The sequence below is a fragment of the Phytophthora infestans genome, genomic scaffold (genome assembly GCF_000142945.1).
Source record: "Phytophthora infestans T30-4 supercont1.3 genomic scaffold, whole genome shotgun sequence".
NCBI lineage: Eukaryota > Oomycota > Peronosporomycetes > Peronosporales > Peronosporaceae > Phytophthora > Phytophthora infestans.
In genome coordinates, this window is record NW_003303756.1 from 1,241,451 (window position 1) to 1,262,345 (window position 20,895).

A 20,895-nucleotide genomic window follows, 5' to 3' on the forward strand; every position below is an offset into this window, starting at 1 on the left:
TTCATTCCTTCCGACACATTTTTCGTCAGCATCTAGGACAGTAGTTTTTTCCGCTTACCTTGGTTCTCCTTGCCGCGTTGCACAGCTGTAATACGGTCGCCTAAGCTGAGTGCAATCCCCTGAGTCTTACTGCGAATACGGATGTAACCAGCGATGCGACCATTGTCCTGCTTCTCCACACTGAGATTGACAAGCGCGTCCTCTCCGAATACACTCTTGGCGTACAGATTAGCAGCCAAGAAGTTCGTGTCGCCACCCAACGAAGCCGTCGGCGTCATGCACCGCATGTTGGTCTTGTCTACCACATGCTGCAGGAACTCGAACACGTTGGACAGCTCGGTGTGCACCGCCACCTTGTTCTCCCACTCGAACTCGGCCCACATCGCACGGAAAGCTGCGTCAGTGCATGTGGCTGGCTTGATGTAGTCCATGATATCCAGATGGATGTCGTTCAGGTTCACGTACGTCTTCTCAGCTCCTGAAGCCGAGTCATACACAATCGTACCAAAGATGTGGCCTGTCTCAGTGGAGCTCACCTTGATGTTGGCACGGATCGTACGCTGGTCAAGCGGCCCGATGGTTTGCGGCTGAGGGCGCTCCACGAGCTTGAGGTCACCAATAGTAGACAGATCCACCGTCAGGTTTGTGAGTGTCTGAGGAATGCGGTTCACCACCAGAATCTCCAGCACAATATCGTAGTCATGCACCGTCACGTAGGCCTCGGCGTACACAGGGTCAGCGAACCCAGTCAACTGGTGCACGTGACGCATCGCACCCGCATACTCGTTGTCAGAGCCGTCTCCTTGTTGCCCCAGAGCACGGTTAATATCTGCGCCATCGTCGATGTCAATGTCCGTCGAACCTAAAGCCTTCTTGCCACGCAACTGTCGGAAGTTAATCAGATCGTCCGCTTGAGTCACCGGTTCACCGTCGGCACCTCCAGCCGCAGCACGTGCAGCTTCAGCCTCTTGAGCTTTTTGCGTATCAAGGAGATGACGATAAGCAGTACGACACTCCTCTGTGATAATCGCGTGTGTAGCCTGTGCACTCGCAGGGTCCAGAAGAACACGTACACCCATCAGAATGCGACGTGCAGAGTCCTGATCGATCTCGTGCTTGCTCGCCTTCGACTGTCCGTACGCCACAATAGCACACATGCAGCGTGTAGAGTCCACCACCAGCTTCTTGATCGCAGCATTACGAGCTGTCGCACTAGCAACGTCACCGTTCGATACACGGAGACACAACTTGGTCAACGTGGACGCCACAGCTGCACCGAGGAAGAAGTCGCCGTTCAGCAATAGACGTCGCAAGCCAGGCACATCCTCCTCTTCAGCAGCAGTCTTCGTACTAGGAGCAGCATAAGACGTCTCCGTGGCGTATGTGCCATCAGCCAACACAACGCTCTTCGTAACCGGCTTCGAGTAGGCCGCACCCGTAGCTGCGTTGTCTGCCTCCGGGTTCTCCGTAGGTGCCTGCAGCATCGCCTCCGTGGCCAATGGCAAGCTACCAATAGCAGTGAAAATTGTACTGGCCGCCTCGAAGATCGACGTGTCGCTTTCCGTCCCGTCCTGAGGCGGCAGAGTAGCGTACTCTCCCAGAATCCAAAGACCGACACGATACACCTTTGCCAGCGAGATATCTGTGAACGAGATCATCAATTTCTGCAGGATACTCTCACGTAATTCCGGATAACTCTCGCACATCGCACGTACAAAGAGAATGACATCCATCGCGCCATCTGGCTGGTTCAAAAATTCCATCAACAAGTGCACCACTGCATTGGCAACTTCAGGGAACTTGACAGCACAGGCGTGGATGGCTTTGATCAGCAAATGACGGTACTCTCCAGCCTTTTCGCGCGATTTGTCCTGTGTCTTGACCACTTCACGCTTCAAATGAGTCACCACTTCGTCGATATTACGTACTGACACGAGATCCATGGCGATCTCCAATACTTTCTTGCAGATATCGAGATTCGGAGAACTGAGCGCACGCATGATGTCCATGAGGATCTCCTGCAACACCTTCGTATGGTGTTTCTTGAGGTCAGCGAGGCGATCCAGCACAATTAGCTTGACGTTGTTGTCGCTCTGAGAGTTCAGCAGGCCACAGTACGTCTTGGCTGCTGCACGCACTGCAGTTGGAGCAGCGGACAGCGTGACGAGCGTCCAAGCTGCTTCGTAGCTCACAGCAGGGGACGACGAGTTCAACAGCTGGAAGACACAGCGCACGAAGCGAGCTTTCTGTGCGGGATCCTGTCGACACACTTTACGTGTCATCTCGAGGATCACGAGCGAGAAACCGTCCCCGAACTTAGGGACCTGATCCATGGCGTTCATCAGAAAGGTCACGGCGCGGTCTTGTGCGCAGTCGTTGAGCATGAGGAAGGCGTTGCGTCTGGCGCCCGCGTCGCTCTCGTTGAGGATGAAGCGCTCGATTAGTTCGGGAGCGTCGGGGATCAACACGTCCCCGAACGTCTTGTACATGGTGTAGACCGTCATGACGGCGTTCTTGCGCACATATGAGTGACGGTGCTCCAGATTGCTCTTCACTGCGTCTTTAAGAGGCTCCAGGATGTCTTTTTCTTTGATTTTGCATAGGAAACGAAGCATACAACCGCGAATGTATTCGTTCGGGTGGTTCAAGTCGTTCAGCAGCGCGTTGCACACCAGGATCATCTCTGGGAGCAGTTTGGGAGGAGCTTTAGACGTATCGCCCGGCTGCTGCTGCTCGTACTTCGGAGCGATCTCCCAGTACACCATGAGCAGCTTCTTGAGAGTGTGGTCGCTCTGGGTGGAGCAGAAGCGGATAATGTGCATCAACACCTTGGGCAGTCTTTCGCCTTGTAGTAGCGCGAGGATGGCGCTCTTGACGGCGCGGATCTTAAGCTCCACCTTGGGCGACTCGAGGCCCTTGAGGATTTCATCCTGCGACGGAGGAAGCGCCTTCTCGCCCGTCACCTGCTGCAGCAGCACTGTGCAGTAGCGCTCATTCGTCACGCCCGCCATGGTCGGATCCTTCCACGCGGTCTATGTGAGGGGGAGTCGACGCGGCAGCAAAGTGTCGACAGTTGATTGGTTCAAAAGTGTAAATTGAAGTGGCCATATCTGCCAATGGTATCAATTCCGCATTGGATGCACACTCATCATGCTGCCGCGCGTGGGCGTCGTGTACACGAGGGAGAGCGCGTTGTCTCGCGAGAACTCGCAGCTGGCGCAGTATGTGGCGCTTTGTCTGGCCGCAAGTGGTCGGTGTGCGAAGATATGGCTTGTAGGACTCAATAATGATGGCAAGGAAGTCGACAAGAGCGAGAACAAGAGTGGAGCTGTTGCTCTACGCTGTGACGGCGCCGTGCTGGACAGCACTAAGCTGTCGACGGATATTTACGAGGAGACAGGGAGCTGTAAGAAGCTAGGCGAGTGCGATTTATGGCTGTTGATGGTCGAGGCGGATGCTACACTGAAAGTCACCGATCTACTCGTCAAGACACTGGGAAAGACCGACGACAAGCAGCACAAGCGCGTGGTGCTCAGCTTACAAACAACGATGCGCCGTCTTGCACAGCTCAACTCAGCGTACGCTAAGATGCATGGCATGGAGAAGCGATCGAGGGGGCTAATTGGGCGATATTATGCTCTGTAGACTGCCGGAGGCTATTGTGTTGCATGGAGGAGCAGCTTTCCAGGTGGTGAAAGACGACAAGGGAATGCTACGACCTTTATCCAATGGGTGTTTCTTCGTAGAACGGCTTTCGTGAGTAGATTTCTTACAGCGAAGGGTTAAATACCGTACTGACCATATGTGACTGTAGGAAGGACAAGACGTCGGCGCTGTACGCTCTGGACGTGCTGGAAGGAACGGGGATCCAAGTGCTCAGTCGTCACAACATTCAAGGTGCAAGGATGGATACATCATCACTTGCTGCTTAATACTTACACTAAGTGATTGTTACAGCGATGAAGTGGGGATGCACAATGCTACGCAGTTTCTACTACATCAACGCGCTGACAGGACAGAGCGTATTGGATGGATTACGGGATAGAAATACACGGTTTCTTTTCCTACAGGCGCTGGTGGAGATGGAGGAGTTGTTTCGAGCGGTGCTGGCAAGTGTTGCTGCTGCCAATAAGAAGTCAGGTCGTGCAAGTGGAGACTCAAGGCCGGACACAAGCGCCGCCACACTGTTCCCTGTGCAGTCACTGATGGTGCTGCTTCTGCTCCCCGATTGGATTTTCAACACCTTCGTTCTCCGAGTGCTCGATCTTGGTCTGGGAGCTCCGTCCAACAGAGACACGTCAGTTATCATGGTACGCCGCTGCTGTCCACGCTGGTCTAATATCATTTCTAACTTGGTTGTCGTCTTGCAGTCGGATTTAATGGCCAGCCCACCACTGAAGACCAACTTTGAAGCTGAATTCCGGGACATTTTCGAGTTGGCGACAGGGCGCAACATGCCATTACCGGCTTTGAAGATGGTGCAGAAGACACTCTTGTCTGTTAGAAAGCAGCAGCTTCAGGAGCACAAGGATGGCGTCACCTCCAGAACCCCAGTGCGGATTGGTAGTGGTGTGCTGCTCGCAGACCTGAAACTGTCTCCGCACTGTACTGCCGCGTCGCGTACCTTTTTCCTGAAAGGATTCGCTACGTTCGTGCTCACGTTGCTTTTGGGACTCTACCTCTTTGTCTGGTGAGGTGAATGGGCCACGATAGTGCTTGGGTTCTTGGATTCACCAACTCGTTTGACTATCTTCGTGCTTTTTTCGAGCTTGTTTTGCTTTTGTTCTGGCCGTCTCTTGTTGTTTTTGATCTTCGGCGTATTTGAGAACTGCTAATCTGTATACGAGCATTTGTGTGTGAGCTTGTGAGAAAGGTATGAACGCCAAGATGCGCGTTATTGCCGAAGTTGGCGGCAATTTTCCTTTATGAAACGCCATGTACTTCACAACTACGTCCACATGTTGCCGACGTGCCGTTACTCCAGCCCAGAACTGGTCTCCGAGCGCACAACCGCGCACGTTTTGCTGAAGCTGCATCAAAGGGTAAAAGGCTACCTGAAATTCAGTTGATCCTTTCATCAGGTCGTCAAGATCCACAAGTGCGGTGTTTTCATCATCGTCAGCAATCGGAATTTGGTCCGACGAGTTCTGAGCGTTGAGATTCTTCCGATCGCGTGCTGTAATTTTATCACGAGCTGTACTCACGTTTTTGGCGAAGTAGAAGCTGCTGTCGTTCTTTAGACCTTCGCAAAAAGCTCGAAGTTCACGACAGTCCATGAGTCCAGACTCATCGACGTCAAATTGTTTAAAGGCGTAATGGAGCAGTTCGCTCTTGGACCACGTTGCGATATTTGCAACGCAAATGACGAAGTCATCGAAGCGCAAGCTCTTGATGTCGTGGGCGAGACCGACTGCGTCGAACAAACCTTTGGTGAGCTGACGGGGTTGCTCATGCAGCATTGTGAAGAATTCCCCAATGGTGATTTCTCCAGTGCCAAGCTGTTCTTCACGCTTGAATGCGCGATGCAGTGCCATCACTTGGCGTTGTTGAAGCCCAAACGACATACAAAGCTTCTCAGCACGCTTCGTCTCCAGTAGCGTGTCGTAATGTCCACTCGCGAGTCCGTCTTTGACTGTATTCGAGTCCGCGGATGCGTTTTCGGTAGCCACTGTGGAAGAGGACTTCGGCTTTACCTGAATTCTTTGTGGCTGGGCCTTTGACGGTGAATCGCTATGGAGCTCAACGTCGCCAACTTCGTGAACTTCCTTGGCTGCCTTTGATATTGGAGTCTTCCGCTTTTTGGAATCACCTTTCTTCGTTGTCGTTTTCTTTGTTGGAGACCCGGTTCCATGCGTTTCGCTTTCTTTTGATGATTTGGTTTTGATACTCTTGGGCATCTCTCCACAAGCTATGTCTGCGGATATGGCCAGCTTCGACGGGTTACTGGATCTACTGTAAGCTCACTGTTCAAAATGTAGAGAGCGAAAGCTCTTTCTTCAGGAATTCGATGCCAACATACTTGCCAAATATCGTGGCATACCTATTTTTATTGCGATTGACAAATTACCCAAAGCCTTGCACGGTTCTTTGACCCCTGACGTTAAAAAAGAAGCGTTTTGGAGCGGATAAATACTGAAGAACTAAGATGCACACACAAATTATGGACACCTGAAGCGTGAAATAGCTGATGCATCGTAGCATTTTCACGTTGTAACAGTACATTATCGTTAATTTCTTGGATACATATCGTCAAAATACGAGGAGGTGCCACATTATGTGGTCTATTTTGCCTTGTGTGTGTACTGCTGGCAAGTTTCCGAGAGAAATAAAGTTACGGAGGTCACCATGTAGAGCCGACACCAGGGGAACATTCTACCATCATGTTCGTAATTCAAGTGGCCATGGATACGTGTGGGGATTTCCACAACACTATTCGCCGCATTCTTGTCAAGTTTTACAACGTACGAGTTCACGAAGGCCTTGTCGCGGTAATTTCTCGAAGGTATCAGGCTGTTAAATCTACGGCTTCGATTTTTTTCTGGGATTCCCGTTAGCTCTTGTCTGCTTCAGCGCGAGCATGTGCTTGCTCTTGCCATATTCGTTCCTCTTCCGCATACTTGAGGATGGCCAATTTGTGCACTGCCAGTTCAGCATTAGCTTGCGACGACGGCAGCAAATACGCTAATATTCTCTTAAAAATCGACAAGGAAGGTAGCTCTCCCTTGTGCATCCGCATGTAGTGTACAATAACTTCAACTTCTTGTCGTCGTTGCGCAACTTTTGCCCAAAATCGCTCGCCAGGTGCACAAGAGCGAACACTTTGTTGCAACTGCAACAACGGGTAAAACGCCACTTGGAACTCGGATGATCCTTTGGCTAAATCTTGCAGATCCACAACTGTATTGGCCTCGATATCCTCATCAGTTAAAAAATTTCCATTTTTCTCTTGGAAGTATTGGTAGCGGTTATTCCGATCTCGTATGACCAGTTTCTCTCGAGCTTTGTTGACGTTATTCTCAAAGTAGAAGCTGCTGTCGTTCTTTAGTCCTTCGCAGAAAGCACGGAGCTCTCGTCCGTCCATGACTCCAGATTCATCGACGTCGAATTGCTTGAAAGCGTAGTGCAATAGCTCACTCTTGGACCATGTAGCGACGGTGGCAATACAGATGACGAAGTCGTCGAAGTGGATTCTTCGAAGATTTCGGACCAAACCGACGGCTTCGAAAAGTCCCTTTGTGAGCTGTCGTGGTTGTTCGTGCAACATGGAGAAAAACTCGTTCGTTGTGATATCGCCAGTCCCAAGTTCTTCTTCATGATCGAAAAATCGACGCATCGCCTCGAGATTTCGCTTTTGAAGTCCCAAGGAAAGACAGAGTTTTTCAGCTTGTTTTGTCTCGAGTAAGAGACCAAAGTTCCCACCGGCTAACGACCCCGTTTCGTCCACTTCAGGAGTTGCTATAGGTGGGCTGTCAGCAACAACAACGGTTGATCTTCCACTGTCGAGAAGAGAGCTGAAGGTCTTCTGCTTGGCCTGAACTTTTCGTTGAGGTATCTTGGGCTGTTGACCTTCTTCATCGTTATTTTTTGGTGACTTCCGCTTGTTAGACTTCTTGTTGTTTCCATCTTTGGAGGAGGAGCGACTCGTGTTGCCATTCTCTGAAGTTTTCTTCTTTTTCTTCTTTCGAGTTGTAGTTGAGGCTGTGTCACTCTCTTTAGAGCCTTTTAAGCTGTCAGGTGACTGCGCGGTCTTACTACTCGCAGTCTCTGGCTGTTCATAGTCACGGACTTTAGCAGGTTTAGCCCCAGTCATGAAGGTTCGACTTTAGACAGGTAGGATGTGGCTAAATATTGCAGATACGTCATCTATTGGTGATGACAGCTTTCCTAAAAATATTTACGAAAGGTGAACTGACACATTCATCCCAGCACCTTATCATTACTCAACTTCATAAGCTTAAGGGGTGATTTACGCTCTCCACGATGAGTGCCAAGCGCATCTCGTGGGTTAAAATCCAGCGTCGATCACTGAAGCCAACGAAGATTGCGGTAAGTGCCACACATGCTCAGGCACCTCCACGTAGAGTGACTCTGGTCTCCACGCTCTACGGCCGCTTACTTGAAACCACAGAGGCCGAGCAACTCTGCAGACGACTAGGAATGACGCGAGACGACATTCGTCAACTACGTCGAAAGTTCGACGACGAGGATGGCTCACACAGTGACACGGTAACAATTCGAGGCTTTTTCCACTTGATTAACGACGATAAAGCGTTCGAGCGGTCTCAAATCCTGACTAAAGAACTCCTTCGAATTGCCAACGTCGCGCCTTCGACCGGTCGAGTGACATTCGATCAGTTTTTACGCATCGTATGCACGTTTGCTGCGTTTTCCGAGACGGAACTCTGGCGGTTCTTTTACGAATCCTTTTTCGCTGGTGGAGTAGCTACTGTAAACGCTCGTCGACTTGGAGAAGTGTTGCAAGCAGCTGGAAACTCTTACGCTCACAACATCGAAGTTGCTGCTCGCCATCTCCCTACAAACGCATTTTCACCATTAACTGGGATGCCATCGTCTCTCACTTTTGACGACTTTGAGGAACTTGTGCGTCGGAACCCCATTGTTTTCTTCCCACTCGTCCAGCTGCAACGCAATGTGCGCACTCGAAGTCTGGGTGAGAAGTATTGGGTGAGGAAGGTACGAGAGCAAGTGCTCATAAAGCCTCTTTTCGCGTACCAGCAACTTAACCAGGGAAAGTTACCGAAAATGAAAGTGAAAGATCGGGCAATGAATATTCTGTTTGGTGGGAAAACTGTTATGGCACATGCCAGGACATTGGCACGGCGGCAATACCTTGATGAGTTTAAACGTTGATATACCGACACATTTGCGAAAGTGAAACAGCTCACTGGAGAAATTCTTCACAATACTTCACGAGCGGGATTGCAGTAGACGACGCTTGTCGCTAACGAGTTCCTTGACCTTGAGCTCATAGTCTGTGATACGAGACCAGCGACTCATCGAGCGTGGAAGCATGCAGATAATCATGCTACTAGGAAATGTCTTTCAAGTTTTAGCTCGTCATACGGAGCGAAAGCTGAAAGGTGCCCTCGAGCTGCTTGATAACCATCGAAACGCTTGCTTAAGAGTAGAACTGTTTGCCTTTGCAGCTGCAGACTCATTTTACTGAGTTCACGCTCATCCAGAGCTCTGGATTTGTCGTCATCGTACAGGTTTGAAAACGAACTGATCGAGTTTACGTTTCGTTTTTACCGCGAAGCTCACAAGGCAGAGTAGATAGTGGTCAAAAGTGTTTCACTTTTGCGCCTCTGGAACGTCAAGGGTTAATGGCCTTCGCTTATCTTTTATCATGATCTCACCGCTGCACCATTGGCCATGGAGTAACAAGGATAAGACTTTAAACGAGCGTACGAATGAAACATGTTGGGGTCATACTTGCGCTTCATTTTACGGATATTTTCAATTGTGAGCTCAAGCCTCGAGCACAATTTTTTAACTTCGAAGAGTTCCTCGGCCAAACTTGAGCTTGAAAGCAGTTTAGTAGCCTTGTCTCACTAAATCCTAAAGCTGACAAATGACGGGAAGTCAAGCTAGTGGTGTGCTCTTGCCAGTTTAGTAGACCCTTTCGACTTGATCTAACTATGTATTAACTCACAAGAAAAGTCCGGCACGCTACGTCGCAGATCTAAAGAAATCGTTTGCTGTGATTAACCCCTTTTGAAATATAGGCTAAGCCGGTTAAACTGACCATTTCTGTCTTATACCCATGCTGTTGATGACCAGTCTTCGGTTTTGCTGATCATTAAAGAGGTTATTAATAACAGCCTTGCACACGATTATGGCATGGTCTTGTCAGTAATTTCTTATGAAATCATAAATATATTTATTTCGTCGACATCACGAACGCATTAAATAATTTATTTGTAGAAAATCCCCTTTATCATAATTTATGAATAAAACTCTTCATCATTATGCTATTCATGGCAAGTGTTAGAATGCACTTTAATTGGTCAAATATGTAACCAATAGAAAATGTTCAATCATCCTACTTCTTAAGGAAACTTAATAGGTAAACACATTGCCGAGGGATGTTAATGGCGAGGAGGACGCGTGGCCGTGCCCGCTTTAAAAGACCTCCTCACTTTTAAACTGACGGCCTGTTACATAGAGCATAATATTTCAAATACGTACTGAGACTAAGGCCCATGAATAAAGGACACATTAGGAGTGCTCAGGTCCTGGGACTGGAAAAGTTCCATGGGGAGGACTACACCATGTGGCGAGACAAGGTGCTAACGCACATAGAGACGCTGGATGAGAAATACTAGCGAGGATTGTTGGAAAAGGACCAGCCTGAGGCTACGGCTGTCATGATGGACTGCCTTGAGGTACGCCTGAAAAACCCGTCATTTCAGTGGAGGGAAATATTTCTTAAGAGGAGGCGAAGGCCAAGCATTGGCGCCACCAACACTGAACTAGGGCTCGGTCCGAGCTGTTGAACTTATTCAACCAAGCGTTGCCTAACGTTTTATTGAGTGGGCTGCCGGATCAGGTGTCCAGAGTGAACCCCTGTGACATATGGAAGGAGCTCGAGCAAAAGTACGGACTCGGGGATGCAGGAGGCGTAATCGAGCTGCGCCGCCAGTGAGAGCGTCTTCTCGCAGCGAAATGGACCAATCTGGGGGCCCTATTCGCCCAGTTAAAGAAGCGGCGTAACAACATTAACAGGAAGATGAGGGGTCTGGTTGGCAAGGATATGGTGACCGAGACCTGGCTGTGCATGAAAGTGTTGGCGCTACTACCTAGCGAGTTTTGGGGAGGCACAATCATCATGGCTGAAGAGTGGTTTTCTATTGAAAACGTGGAGACAAGTCTTCGCCGCGTTTTCGGTGATCGCTCGAAGAAGGAAGCCACGATGCTGACTGATAAGAGACGCCCAGTGACTGTCAATGCGGCAAGAAAGTTTACGGGGAAGAAAAGGAGCCAAGTACAATCCTCTGAAGCGGCAGTAAGCGAGTGTTATTACTGCTTTGAAGATGGTCACTGGAAGAAGACCTGCCCAGTGATGGCGGCTGACCGCAACCCGAAAAGGGCTGGAGGCAAGCTGCTTCGCATAAATATACGAGCGGCTCCTGTCACCGAAACGAAGCGAGCGATGACGGTCAAGAAGGGGGGGGCAGTCAACTACCAAGAGGGGAAGGTGAACCAAGACGAAGAAAGGACCCCAGCTCAAGCTGCCAACTTCGACCTCAATTTGAACAATGCAATTAAGGATGCCGACGAACTTGAGTACAAGGGGAGTGTTCCAGTGAGTGAAGAAAGCGAAGATGAGGCACCGATGCACTCAATGGAGATTGATGATGAGGTACGGAGGAGATACCCTGAGTATCTTACTAAATGAGGGAGTTGAACCTGACCGATTGTCTATGGGTGGTTGATACAGGAGATGGACACGCTATAAGTTCGGATAGAAGGTGGTTCATCCAGCTTGGCAGAGGACGGACTCATATCTTTAAATATGGAAACGGAGGCACCTCGTCAACCAAGCTCCAAGAAACAGTGAGATTTAGTATTCTCGAACCCAGAGGGTACTATAGTGATATCTCAATACAAAATGTTGCCCTTGATAAAGAGTGCGGTAGTAACTTGCTTAGTGCATATTATCTTGCCACACAAGGGTATCACCACATTCAGTCAAAAGGTGGGCAGTATTTGTACCTCCTTGATCGTAAAAACCGATTCATATTTGCTGCAGTTGCATCAGATGAGGTATACTATTTACCGAGTAGGAAGCTGGATAATAATTCAAGAGTACTATCCGTCGATAGTACTTCTCGATCGAAGATCCAAAAGACGTTGAAGAAGTGACACCTGAGGCTAGGTCTTGTCGGTAAAGGCAGACTTCTGACTGGCAGAATAATCAGAGATGCACCCCAGTTATCTAGAAAGAAAATGGAGCTGGTATCATTTTTCTGTCGTACATGTGTGCTGGCAAAACCACGGCGAATGTCTTATAGGAATATGGTGACAGATAAGGTATCTGAGCCTTTGCACACATTGCATATGGACTCATTGGGAAAATAAGACCACAGGACCTCAATGATACTACCGTGCACAAGTATACTCTAGCAATAGTGGATGATGCCACTGCTTATAAATGGTATTTCGTTCTGACGTCTCTGAAAGAGGTTGGGACTATTGTTAAAACCCTTATTAAGCAGCTGGAGAATCAATTCCCATACAAGGTAAAACGGATTAGGACCGACGGGGGTACAGAATTTGTCAACGAATTCTTTAAAGGGTACTGCGATAAAAGTGGGATCGTGTACCAAAAGTCAAATGTGAAGTCTCAAGAGGAAAATGGGTCTGCTGAGCGATCTCACCAGACAATAATGGGTAAAGTTAGATGCGCGTTAATAGGATCGGGTATGGCTGCTAAATGGTGGCCAGAGGCATTAAAATATATGACAGCAATAACAAATAGGATACTAACAACCCGGCTTAAGGGTAAAGGTCCATACGAAGCACTGTTTGGCACTAAACCAACAGGGATTGAGCTTCACATATGGGGCAGTACGTGCTACGCCCATGTACCAAAATCTAAACGAGCCAATCCGAAGCTTAGTGAGCGGGCGCTAGAGTGCAAACTGCTCGGGCTTTCTGAAGTACGAAGGGTATCGTCTACTCGTTATTAAAGGAAATAGGTACATTAACGCTCGAGATGTTAAATTTGGGCCAACATTTACTGAGGGACTGATTTCACGATCGATTCCGTCCGGACAAATTGAGGAGAATGAGGAAATGTTCCTAGAAGTAGGATAAAAGGGAAAAGAAAACGAGAAACGAGGCTGGATGTGTCAAACAAGCGACCAAAATCTAATTCTGAGCCGGAAGAGTGTGCACCGGATACTGAAACAGTGGGAGTAAAGAAACAGCGAGCTTCTGTGCCACGTATACCTCGCAGTCGTAGGAAAAGGACACCAAATTCTCGTTTAAAGGACTATTTAGTATCAATCAATGCTGTCACAATTAGCACAAAAGTGATACCGATTCCACGATCAATAAAAGAAGCGAGACAAGGCCCATACGCTCAGCAGTGGGAGACTGCGCTGCAAGCTGAATTTGAGGCACTAGTTGTAAATAGTACTTGGGATATAGTACCATTGCCAAAAGGAAGGAAAATACTAGGTTGTCACTGGGTATTTGACGTGAAGTATAACCCAGATGAAACAGTTGATAGATTTAAGGCAAGATTGGCTGTTAGGGGAAACACACAAACCCACGGCGTTGATTATAATGAGATATTTTCACCGGTGGCGCGGTATGAGTCGTTAAGATTACTACTGGCAATAGCAACTACAAAGGACCTTCATGTCCATCAAATGGATGTGTCAACAGCCTTCCTAAACGGATCGCTGTTTGAGGATATTTACATGCAGCAACCTCATGGGTTTAGGCATGGGGATGCGTCCAGTGTGTGCAAACTGAAGAAAAGCCTTTATGGACTCAAACAAGCACCTCGCATCTGGTATGCACTCCTCAATAAGTTCCTGGTAAGCCTAGGGTTTTGTCATTGCAAAAAGTAGTAATGTTTGTACCGTCAAAAGTGGGAGGTAAAATGAGTAACGCATATAGTACTTGTCTGCGTCAACGTGGATAGTATTACTATCGCATCTAGTAGTATGACATTGATGCAAAAGGTGAAGGACCAACTGGCTTCTAGATTACTATGAAGAACCTAGGTGATATCCATTATCTACTGAAGATGGAGATTAAGAGGGATAGGGAAAATATGATTCTGAGTATGTCCCAGCACAAGTATATTATGGTCTTTCTACAAAAGTTCGATATGACTGATAGTAACTCAGAACCAACACCACAGGCAAAAAGTATAGTACTTGAGAAAGAGGAAAAATTAAGTCCAGAGAAAATCTCAGCACAACCATTCGATTACAGAGGTTAAGTGGGGTCACTGATGTACCTTGTACGTGGTACACGCCCAGATATAGCAAATGCTATCAGAGAATAAAGTAAATTCCTGTCATACTATAATAAGAGCCATTACAAGGCAGCCCAGAGAGTACTAAAGTATCTGAAAGGGACGTCGACGTATTTGACGGGAAAAGTAAGGAAGTGATATATGAGCTGTACACAGACGCGAGCTTCGCGAATGCTAATGAAAACCGAAAGTCAGTAACTGGTTATGTGAGTATTGTGGCAGACGCGGGTATTACTTGGAAAAGCTCAGGACAAAGTACTGTGAGCTTCCATACAGCGCAGGCTGAATTAATAGCCGCGAGTGAAGGTATTAAGGAAAGCGAATGATTATGGGTACTATTAGAGGAATTGTGATTTAAGCAAACACAGCCGATCATGTGCTGGTGTGATAATAAGGGGGCAATTAGTATCATAAAGGACCCAGCAAATCATACATCGATAAAACACATTGATATCAAAGAACTGTATGCTCGAGAGATTCATGATAAGAAGAGAATAGTAGTTTCTTACTGCAACACAAATGATATGATTGCAGATGCCCTCACAAAGGCACTACCTCAAGCTCAATTTGAGAAACTCAGAGGTCTCATGGGGGTAAAGAACCTATGCCTCGCCTTACCACAATAGGTGTGGAGCCTTCGGACTTTCTGGCACCATGTATCACAAGATACAGTGAAGTTGAAGAGGCACCATGTGGCATATCCAAGCGCCCGGCGCAAGTTGAAATTCATAGATACTTCTCAAGTTGAAGTGCACCAAGAAAAATACTTATGCGGTTAAACCAAAACAATAAGATGTAACGTTATGATATTGGCTAACTCTCAGACGTTCACATGTCAATGGTTTTGGACTTGACTGCGACAGAGCACGATAACGTGCGGAAATCAAGTAAGAGCCACCGCTGACCGCATCTAGGAAAGGAGGGGCAAGCCCCAGCCATGCTTAATTGGAACTAATACCTAAGCGCTCCCCAGTCTCCGGAAGGTGGTATCACAGACCGAAGCCTGGACGTTTTGCTTGACTGTCGCCCCCCCTATTTTGGATCACCGGGTGTGTGAGGAATCGCGACAACAAAAAGTCACATGATATCTCCAAAAGGTCGCAGCTTGATTTAGGATAAAGTAGATCACATGTGATAAAAACAGGATAGGAAAGAGTGTGTTCACTATTAGGAAAACCAGAAGTAGCCCAAAAGTACGAAAGGTCGTATGGTATTTCTGCTGGACAAGTCGAAATTGAATTAAGGTTAAGGCGAGTCATGTGAGACCACAGAAGTGAAAAGGAGGATGCGCTTGAACTTTTAGTGGGACTTTTAGTGGGATTTTCTATTGGCTACATATTTGACCAATTAAAGTTTGAATACACTTTAATTGGTCAAATATGTAGCCAATAGAAAATGTTCAAACATCCTACTTCTTAAGGAAACTTAATAAGTAAACACATTGCCGAGGGATGTTAATGGCGAGGAGGACGCGTGGCCGCGACCGCTTTGAAAGGCCTCCTCACTTTGAAACTGACGGCCTATGACATAGAGCTTAATAGCAAGCCACGGCATTTTTATTGAAAATTGACTCGCAAAACGCTAAGCATCACAAGTCGCTGGAGTGCTCACTCTTCATTTCGGACAAAGTAGGCAAAAAAGTGTCGTTACTGCACGAAAACGGTGTGTTTTCGACAGATTGTGCATTTTTTAAATGATGTTGAGTCGCTCTACATTATGCTCTTATTTACTGTTTGATCACTGAACATGCCATAATGTATAAATTGGCACTAGCTTCCCAATACATTATTTATGCTAAGGGAGGGTTCTCGATAAATAACAATGCCATAATCGGGTGGAGGTGCCCCCCCCCCCCCCGGAGAATATCTGTTTAACTTGAATTGGGAATACAGACGCGCTACTAATAGGAGCAGGCATTCCAAAATAATCATTGTATTGCGACTTCAGTACAATAAATAGCACTATATTATTATTATTTTTTCACATTTCCAGCTTTCTGTCAGTTAGTTATTTTGCAAATTGAGCTAACAGTAAGTACTTTATTTTCGTAAAAAACTACTTTCTTTATTTTGCCAAAGCGTAATTACCAGTCAACTCTGTAGAATCGCCAGCCTTAAGAGTAGTGGTTGTGAACGTAGACGTCTCCAGCATGCAACAATCTCCATGCTTATCATTTTCAGCTCCGTCATGACCCTTAACAATACCTTCACGACTGAGCAAGTCTGCAGCTACTACTTCACTGCTCTTCTGGATGCTGAGGACGAGCCGACTGAGCACTTCCGCTGCCAGTGCGGTAATACCCACAAGCAAGACCCTAAGACTGGCTACTCTAAACTGTTCAACCACGCCTTGAAGCGCCACCCTGACTACGTGTCGACGATGATGACGAGCGGTATCAGCTCGGGCACTTTCATCGACCAGAAGAGCCAGACCATCTACAGCTGTGTGCAACCTACCGTTCAGCTTCTGCGAGCAGCGTACTTTCGATGAGTACGCGGTGGTGAAGCCAATCAACGTCGAGACTTTACTTAAATACGCGAACTTAGTGACACGGTCGAGGCAACGTTGAGCAACGCGCTCCCGTCCACGTTCGGTATCATCATTGATGGGTGTACCTTTCTGTCGGAGCACTTTGTCGCGGTCTTTACAGTGTTCGATCACAATGGCCATGTAGAGATAGCTCTCCTGTTCATGGCTACTATTGTGGATGACAGCGTCATCCGTCCCGCCGACAAGATAACCCGCCTGAAAGTGCTGTTGGACGAGTTAGCGGATTTTCAGTCTCCCACGATGAAGCTGCAAGACGATAATATGACACTACTCGATGTGCGCGGCATGCTTGATGCGCTCATCGAGGGCATCATGCAGTGGGAACGTTTCTCGCCGCCGATACCGCCATTGTCAAGGACCCAGGCCTCGAGGGTACATGCGTATTGGCCCTCTTGTGCAGGGTGGAGGATCTCACAAAGTGACCATCACCTGATGCTGCGCCCATTTAAGACGATACCGCAATGTGTTGTCCCGGAGGCCACGACAGGACGCCCTTCAAGCTTCGTGGATAAAATTCTAGCGGCCAGAAAGAAGCAAAGAGTGGCGAAGAATAAGTTCGACGGCGTACGCTTCATTCCCTCAACGTCGAATACGATGTAGAGATTGGCGAAGCACACTCTCTCGCACCACCGGCAGCGCATACTGCCAATTCATCTAGAAACAGTCTTGTTTCTGAAGATAAATCGTCGCTTCTGGGATGCGAGTACGGTAGCGCGCATCGAGAACGCCAAGTAAAATCGTTGGGTATTTGCTGCTGTAGTGCAGTTAATAATCATCAATGCACTTCTTTGCCGCCTGCAATTTATTCGTATTTTTTTATCTAGACACAATATCTTATTTCTGCGAGTTGGCCCAATATCATTTTAATGTTATTATCGATATGCCTGGCTAGGAGCAAGCTTATTGCTCACATGTCTGCTGACGGCAACTCCGGGGATTGTACGTTTGGGTAAAGCTTCCATGCACTGTCGCTGCATCATTGGGGACGATAACGCCAGCTGCGTAATTATTACGAGTTCCAGTAGTGAAAGCCCCCACACGCAGTCAATTTTCACGGCTGGTTTTTAAGTTAGCACTCTTAGATCCACCGGCATCATCCTTAAGCAACACGTAGAGCAGCTCCCAATCCAGCGGGCTCATCATTTGTAAATCCTCCTGAATTTGTTTGAAGGTTCAGTTGTACGTGGCAACATAGACAGAGAAGATGATGATCTTGAACCAATAAGGGCTCTCACGTAGATTTTGCAGACCATCCTTAAAGAATAGCAAAGAGCCAATCACAATCCAGAAACGTTTTGACCTCCTTCGTTGCAAAGACGTGAAATTCTACAAGGCCAATCCACAACAGCTATTGAGCCAATTATGTGTATCTATTTGAAGGTTAAATCAAGCAAGTCACCTATCAAACCCATTCTGAAACACCCTTTCTATTACGTAGCTCGCGAGGTGGAAAATGGGAGAGTCATTATTCATTCTACAAAAATGGTTATTTTAATTAATAATGTCACGCCGCTCAGTGAAGAATGATTCTACAAGTGCAAAGTGAGAGCACTTAATGCTCTCATTCATGCCTTTCAAGGTCGCAACTGTCACAATCGATCGAGCATCGGATTAATGATCCAAAGACGCCTGGGGCACCAGCAGAATATTCCTTGACAGCTTAATAGAGAGTAGGCTGAATAACTCAGGCTTGGAATAAGAACTTTCTTTGTCCAGAAATGTATTTCAGTGGAATAGCGAAGGGTCGCGGTATTCCACTGGAATAAAATATTGGAATATGGATCAAAAATTTATCCGTCATTTATTCAAGTTTTATCCAGATAGTCGTTATCCCAAGCCTTGTGTTATTCCAGAAACTAAAGCTCTCTAGTGTGTCGAAGCGGAAAATGTATAATCCCAATCTGACTAAAAAAGCATTTGATCGTTGGTAAAACGTTGATTCTCAAACCCCTCACTCAGATTAAATGGGCTTGTGAAACCGTCTCCTTTCAGCTTCATGTGGATATTCATTCAGCAGACCATAACTACCAATTCCAAGAAATCCCCCGAAGTTCTCATTGGGTTGCCGTTCACGCAGCCAGTGCAATAAGATGCTGGTCTGTTGCTCGCTCTTGAACACGATGTCCATTTCATCGATCGCGAGTCATACGCGCTTCTTACTACGCGAAATCAGCTTTTCAAACTCGGTTGATGATCTCGTTTTTTTGCCAATTGCTCTGCTAAGCTTAAGCCAAAAATCTAGAACTGATGGGTCTGAAACAAGCGCATCCCGAATGCGATTTACAATGGTTGTCTTCCCAAATGACGAGGCCCATAGAGGGAGTACCGATTACATTAGTCTTTGCTAACAAAACACTAAATGCATAATATCAGCACTCCAGCAATCCAGGGGCACCGACAGATACCTATAATGTACTCAATTATTCAAACACACGGCATCACCGGGTCCTCGGATAAGCACTGAACGTCCAGGCATACTCAGCATCGTATTGAAAGAGTCCTCCCTGTTCCCGTAGTTGAAGGATCTGGTCGCCTTAGAAGACGGAGGAAATACCACCCAAATCTTGAGGACCGTCTTTGCGCACGAGTACTTAAATCACACGCCCGTGGTCGACACGTATGGGGGACTAACGTTGAAGCCAGTATTCATACCTATACATATAGGCTTCGTTGTGCGGAAATACGAGCTTGGAGTAGTAGCTCGGCAGATGTACGCTGTACAGGTCCGATGGGTAGAATCGGCCTTCTGCTTGCTCCTCCCTTGCACCTTCCCTCACGAACTCCCGAATGTCAGTTGCTCCCAGGATGTCAAAAATGTGCTGGGGTCGTTAGGAATACGTGTGTACCCACGTATACCTGCCACTGGGTCACACGAGCCAACGAACACCAATGCTGGTGCCTTCGACCTAATCACAAACACCCATGTGAACGCGCCCAGCACGTATTGGTCCTTTCTGTATGGTACGCGGGACTTGATTTTCTGCAGGACTTACTAGAGAGGGCCATAGTCTACTCGATCAACAAGCTGCACCAGCGCATCGATGATTTGCTTGCTCATCGTCGAATGAGGTCGATATCCTGGGCTAGCAACTATTTGTAAAAAAATGAACAGTTAAAAGCATACAGCGAGTCGTTGGGTGCTACAGGGGTGCCCTTGCTACACATGGGCGCTACCGTATTGCTCCTATCCTAAGCGAGCTTCAATGTTTGTATTGCACAAAAGGGTTCAGACAACTGTAAGGTGAAGGTGCCATGCAGCTCCGTTCGTAGACAACGTACCTGGCAAGGGAGTCAGGGCTCAAGACAGAAATTCAATTCAATCAAGAAAATTCCAGACTTACATTACACAGTAAAAGTCGACCAAAAACACTTTTTAATGAGTAATATTGCAAAATTATAAAAGATCAAAGTTTTGGAACTTAGCCAATAATATAAATGAACACGACGGATCTCGAACCCGTTTCCATCCGTACAAAATCGCTGTGCTCTACTTACTCGATCTACGTGTCCAAGCTCACTTGGCTACCTTCTAAATTAATACAGGTCAAAACAAATTGACTGAATTAGTCTTCGTCAGAACTATCACTGCAAATAAACTCGTCGTCTCAGTCGACTGACTCGTCCGCAACGCCAAGATCAGATAGTACGTGGAGTACTGCATCAATGTCTTGAGCTTCATCTTGCTCTTCGGCAACTCCAGCGCTGCGGGTACCACCTAAAAGGTCGGCTTTAGTGAATCTGCTAACTATAGTCTCTTGACTAAGCTCTCTCCACGATTGCGATCCAGGATGTAATATCTCAGCGTTTAGGCTCCCCAATTACTTTGCGACTCAGGTTTAGCTTGTTCTTCTTCAGCCCTACACAGGAAGCGAGCAACAACTCCTGCAATCGGGTCATGCGCTCCTGTGCCCCATTGCCGACAATGGCAACATCATTAATCGTCGGTGCCTCGTCAGCAGCCCACCCGCTCAAGACCCGTGCTACTTTACGGTCCTCGCGTGGCGTGCTAAATAAGTAGGTGAAGCCTTTGTTGGTGCGCATCATGTCCCATGACCCACGATCAAAGATCCACTGTGCAGCCATCCGCTCGTCCCCGTTCGCCCCGCCTGAAGGAGCGCGAAGTCAAGTTGGCTGAGGCTCCAGCAGGTTCTGACACCCGCGTCATGAACCGGTTCACGTACGCTTGAACCCCGTCGTCACCGCGAGCTTGGTTGGTCGCTGAAGGGTTGGCTGCAGCGGAGCTCGGAGCGCTTGGTTAGGTGGCGGCAGCCCGGTCTGTCATCCCTGCTACATGAAGCTGCGAAGAGATGGCAGCATTGACCGAAGGT

At 47.6% G+C, this 20,895-nt stretch overlaps 5 protein-coding genes across 5 annotated transcripts; 2 read left to right on the plus strand and 3 right to left on the minus strand.

Moving 5' to 3' along the window:
- Nucleotides 1-32: 32 nt before the first annotated feature.
- PITG_02267 (coatomer subunit beta, putative) lies at nt 33-3,011 on the minus strand (the record flags this gene model as incomplete). Its single annotated transcript, XM_002907171.1, has 1 exon — nt 33-3,011. The coding sequence occupies one exon, from the start codon at nt 3,009-3,011 to the stop codon at nt 33-35; it is 2,979 nt and encodes a 992-aa protein (XP_002907217.1).
- Nucleotides 3,012-3,142: 131 nt separating this feature from the next.
- Nucleotides 3,143-4,694, plus strand: PITG_02268 (uncharacterized protein; the record flags this gene model as incomplete). The annotated part of the gene is made up of 5 exons (XM_002907172.1): nt 3,143-3,578; nt 3,646-3,756; nt 3,815-3,897; nt 3,958-4,310; nt 4,371-4,694. The coding sequence occupies 5 exons, from the start codon at nt 3,442-3,444 to the stop codon at nt 4,692-4,694; spliced, it is 1,008 nt and encodes a 335-aa protein (XP_002907218.1).
- Nucleotides 4,695-4,730: 36 nt separating this feature from the next.
- PITG_02269 (uncharacterized protein) lies at nt 4,731-5,459 on the minus strand (the record flags this gene model as incomplete). Its single annotated transcript, XM_002907173.1, has 1 exon — nt 4,731-5,459. The coding sequence occupies one exon, from the start codon at nt 5,457-5,459 to the stop codon at nt 4,731-4,733; it is 729 nt and encodes a 242-aa protein (XP_002907219.1).
- Nucleotides 5,460-6,550: 1,091 nt separating this feature from the next.
- On the minus strand, nt 6,551-7,333 carry PITG_02270 (uncharacterized protein; the record flags this gene model as incomplete). The annotated part of the gene is made up of 2 exons (XM_002907174.1): nt 6,551-6,907; nt 7,010-7,333. The coding sequence occupies 2 exons, from the start codon at nt 7,331-7,333 to the stop codon at nt 6,551-6,553; spliced, it is 681 nt and encodes a 226-aa protein (XP_002907220.1).
- An 824-nt stretch (nt 7,334-8,157) lies between these two features.
- Nucleotides 8,158-8,871, plus strand: PITG_02271 (uncharacterized protein; the record flags this gene model as incomplete). The annotated part of the gene is made up of 1 exon (XM_002907175.1): nt 8,158-8,871. The coding sequence occupies one exon, from the start codon at nt 8,158-8,160 to the stop codon at nt 8,869-8,871; it is 714 nt and encodes a 237-aa protein (XP_002907221.1).
- Between the last annotated feature and the right edge of the window lie 12,024 nt (nt 8,872-20,895).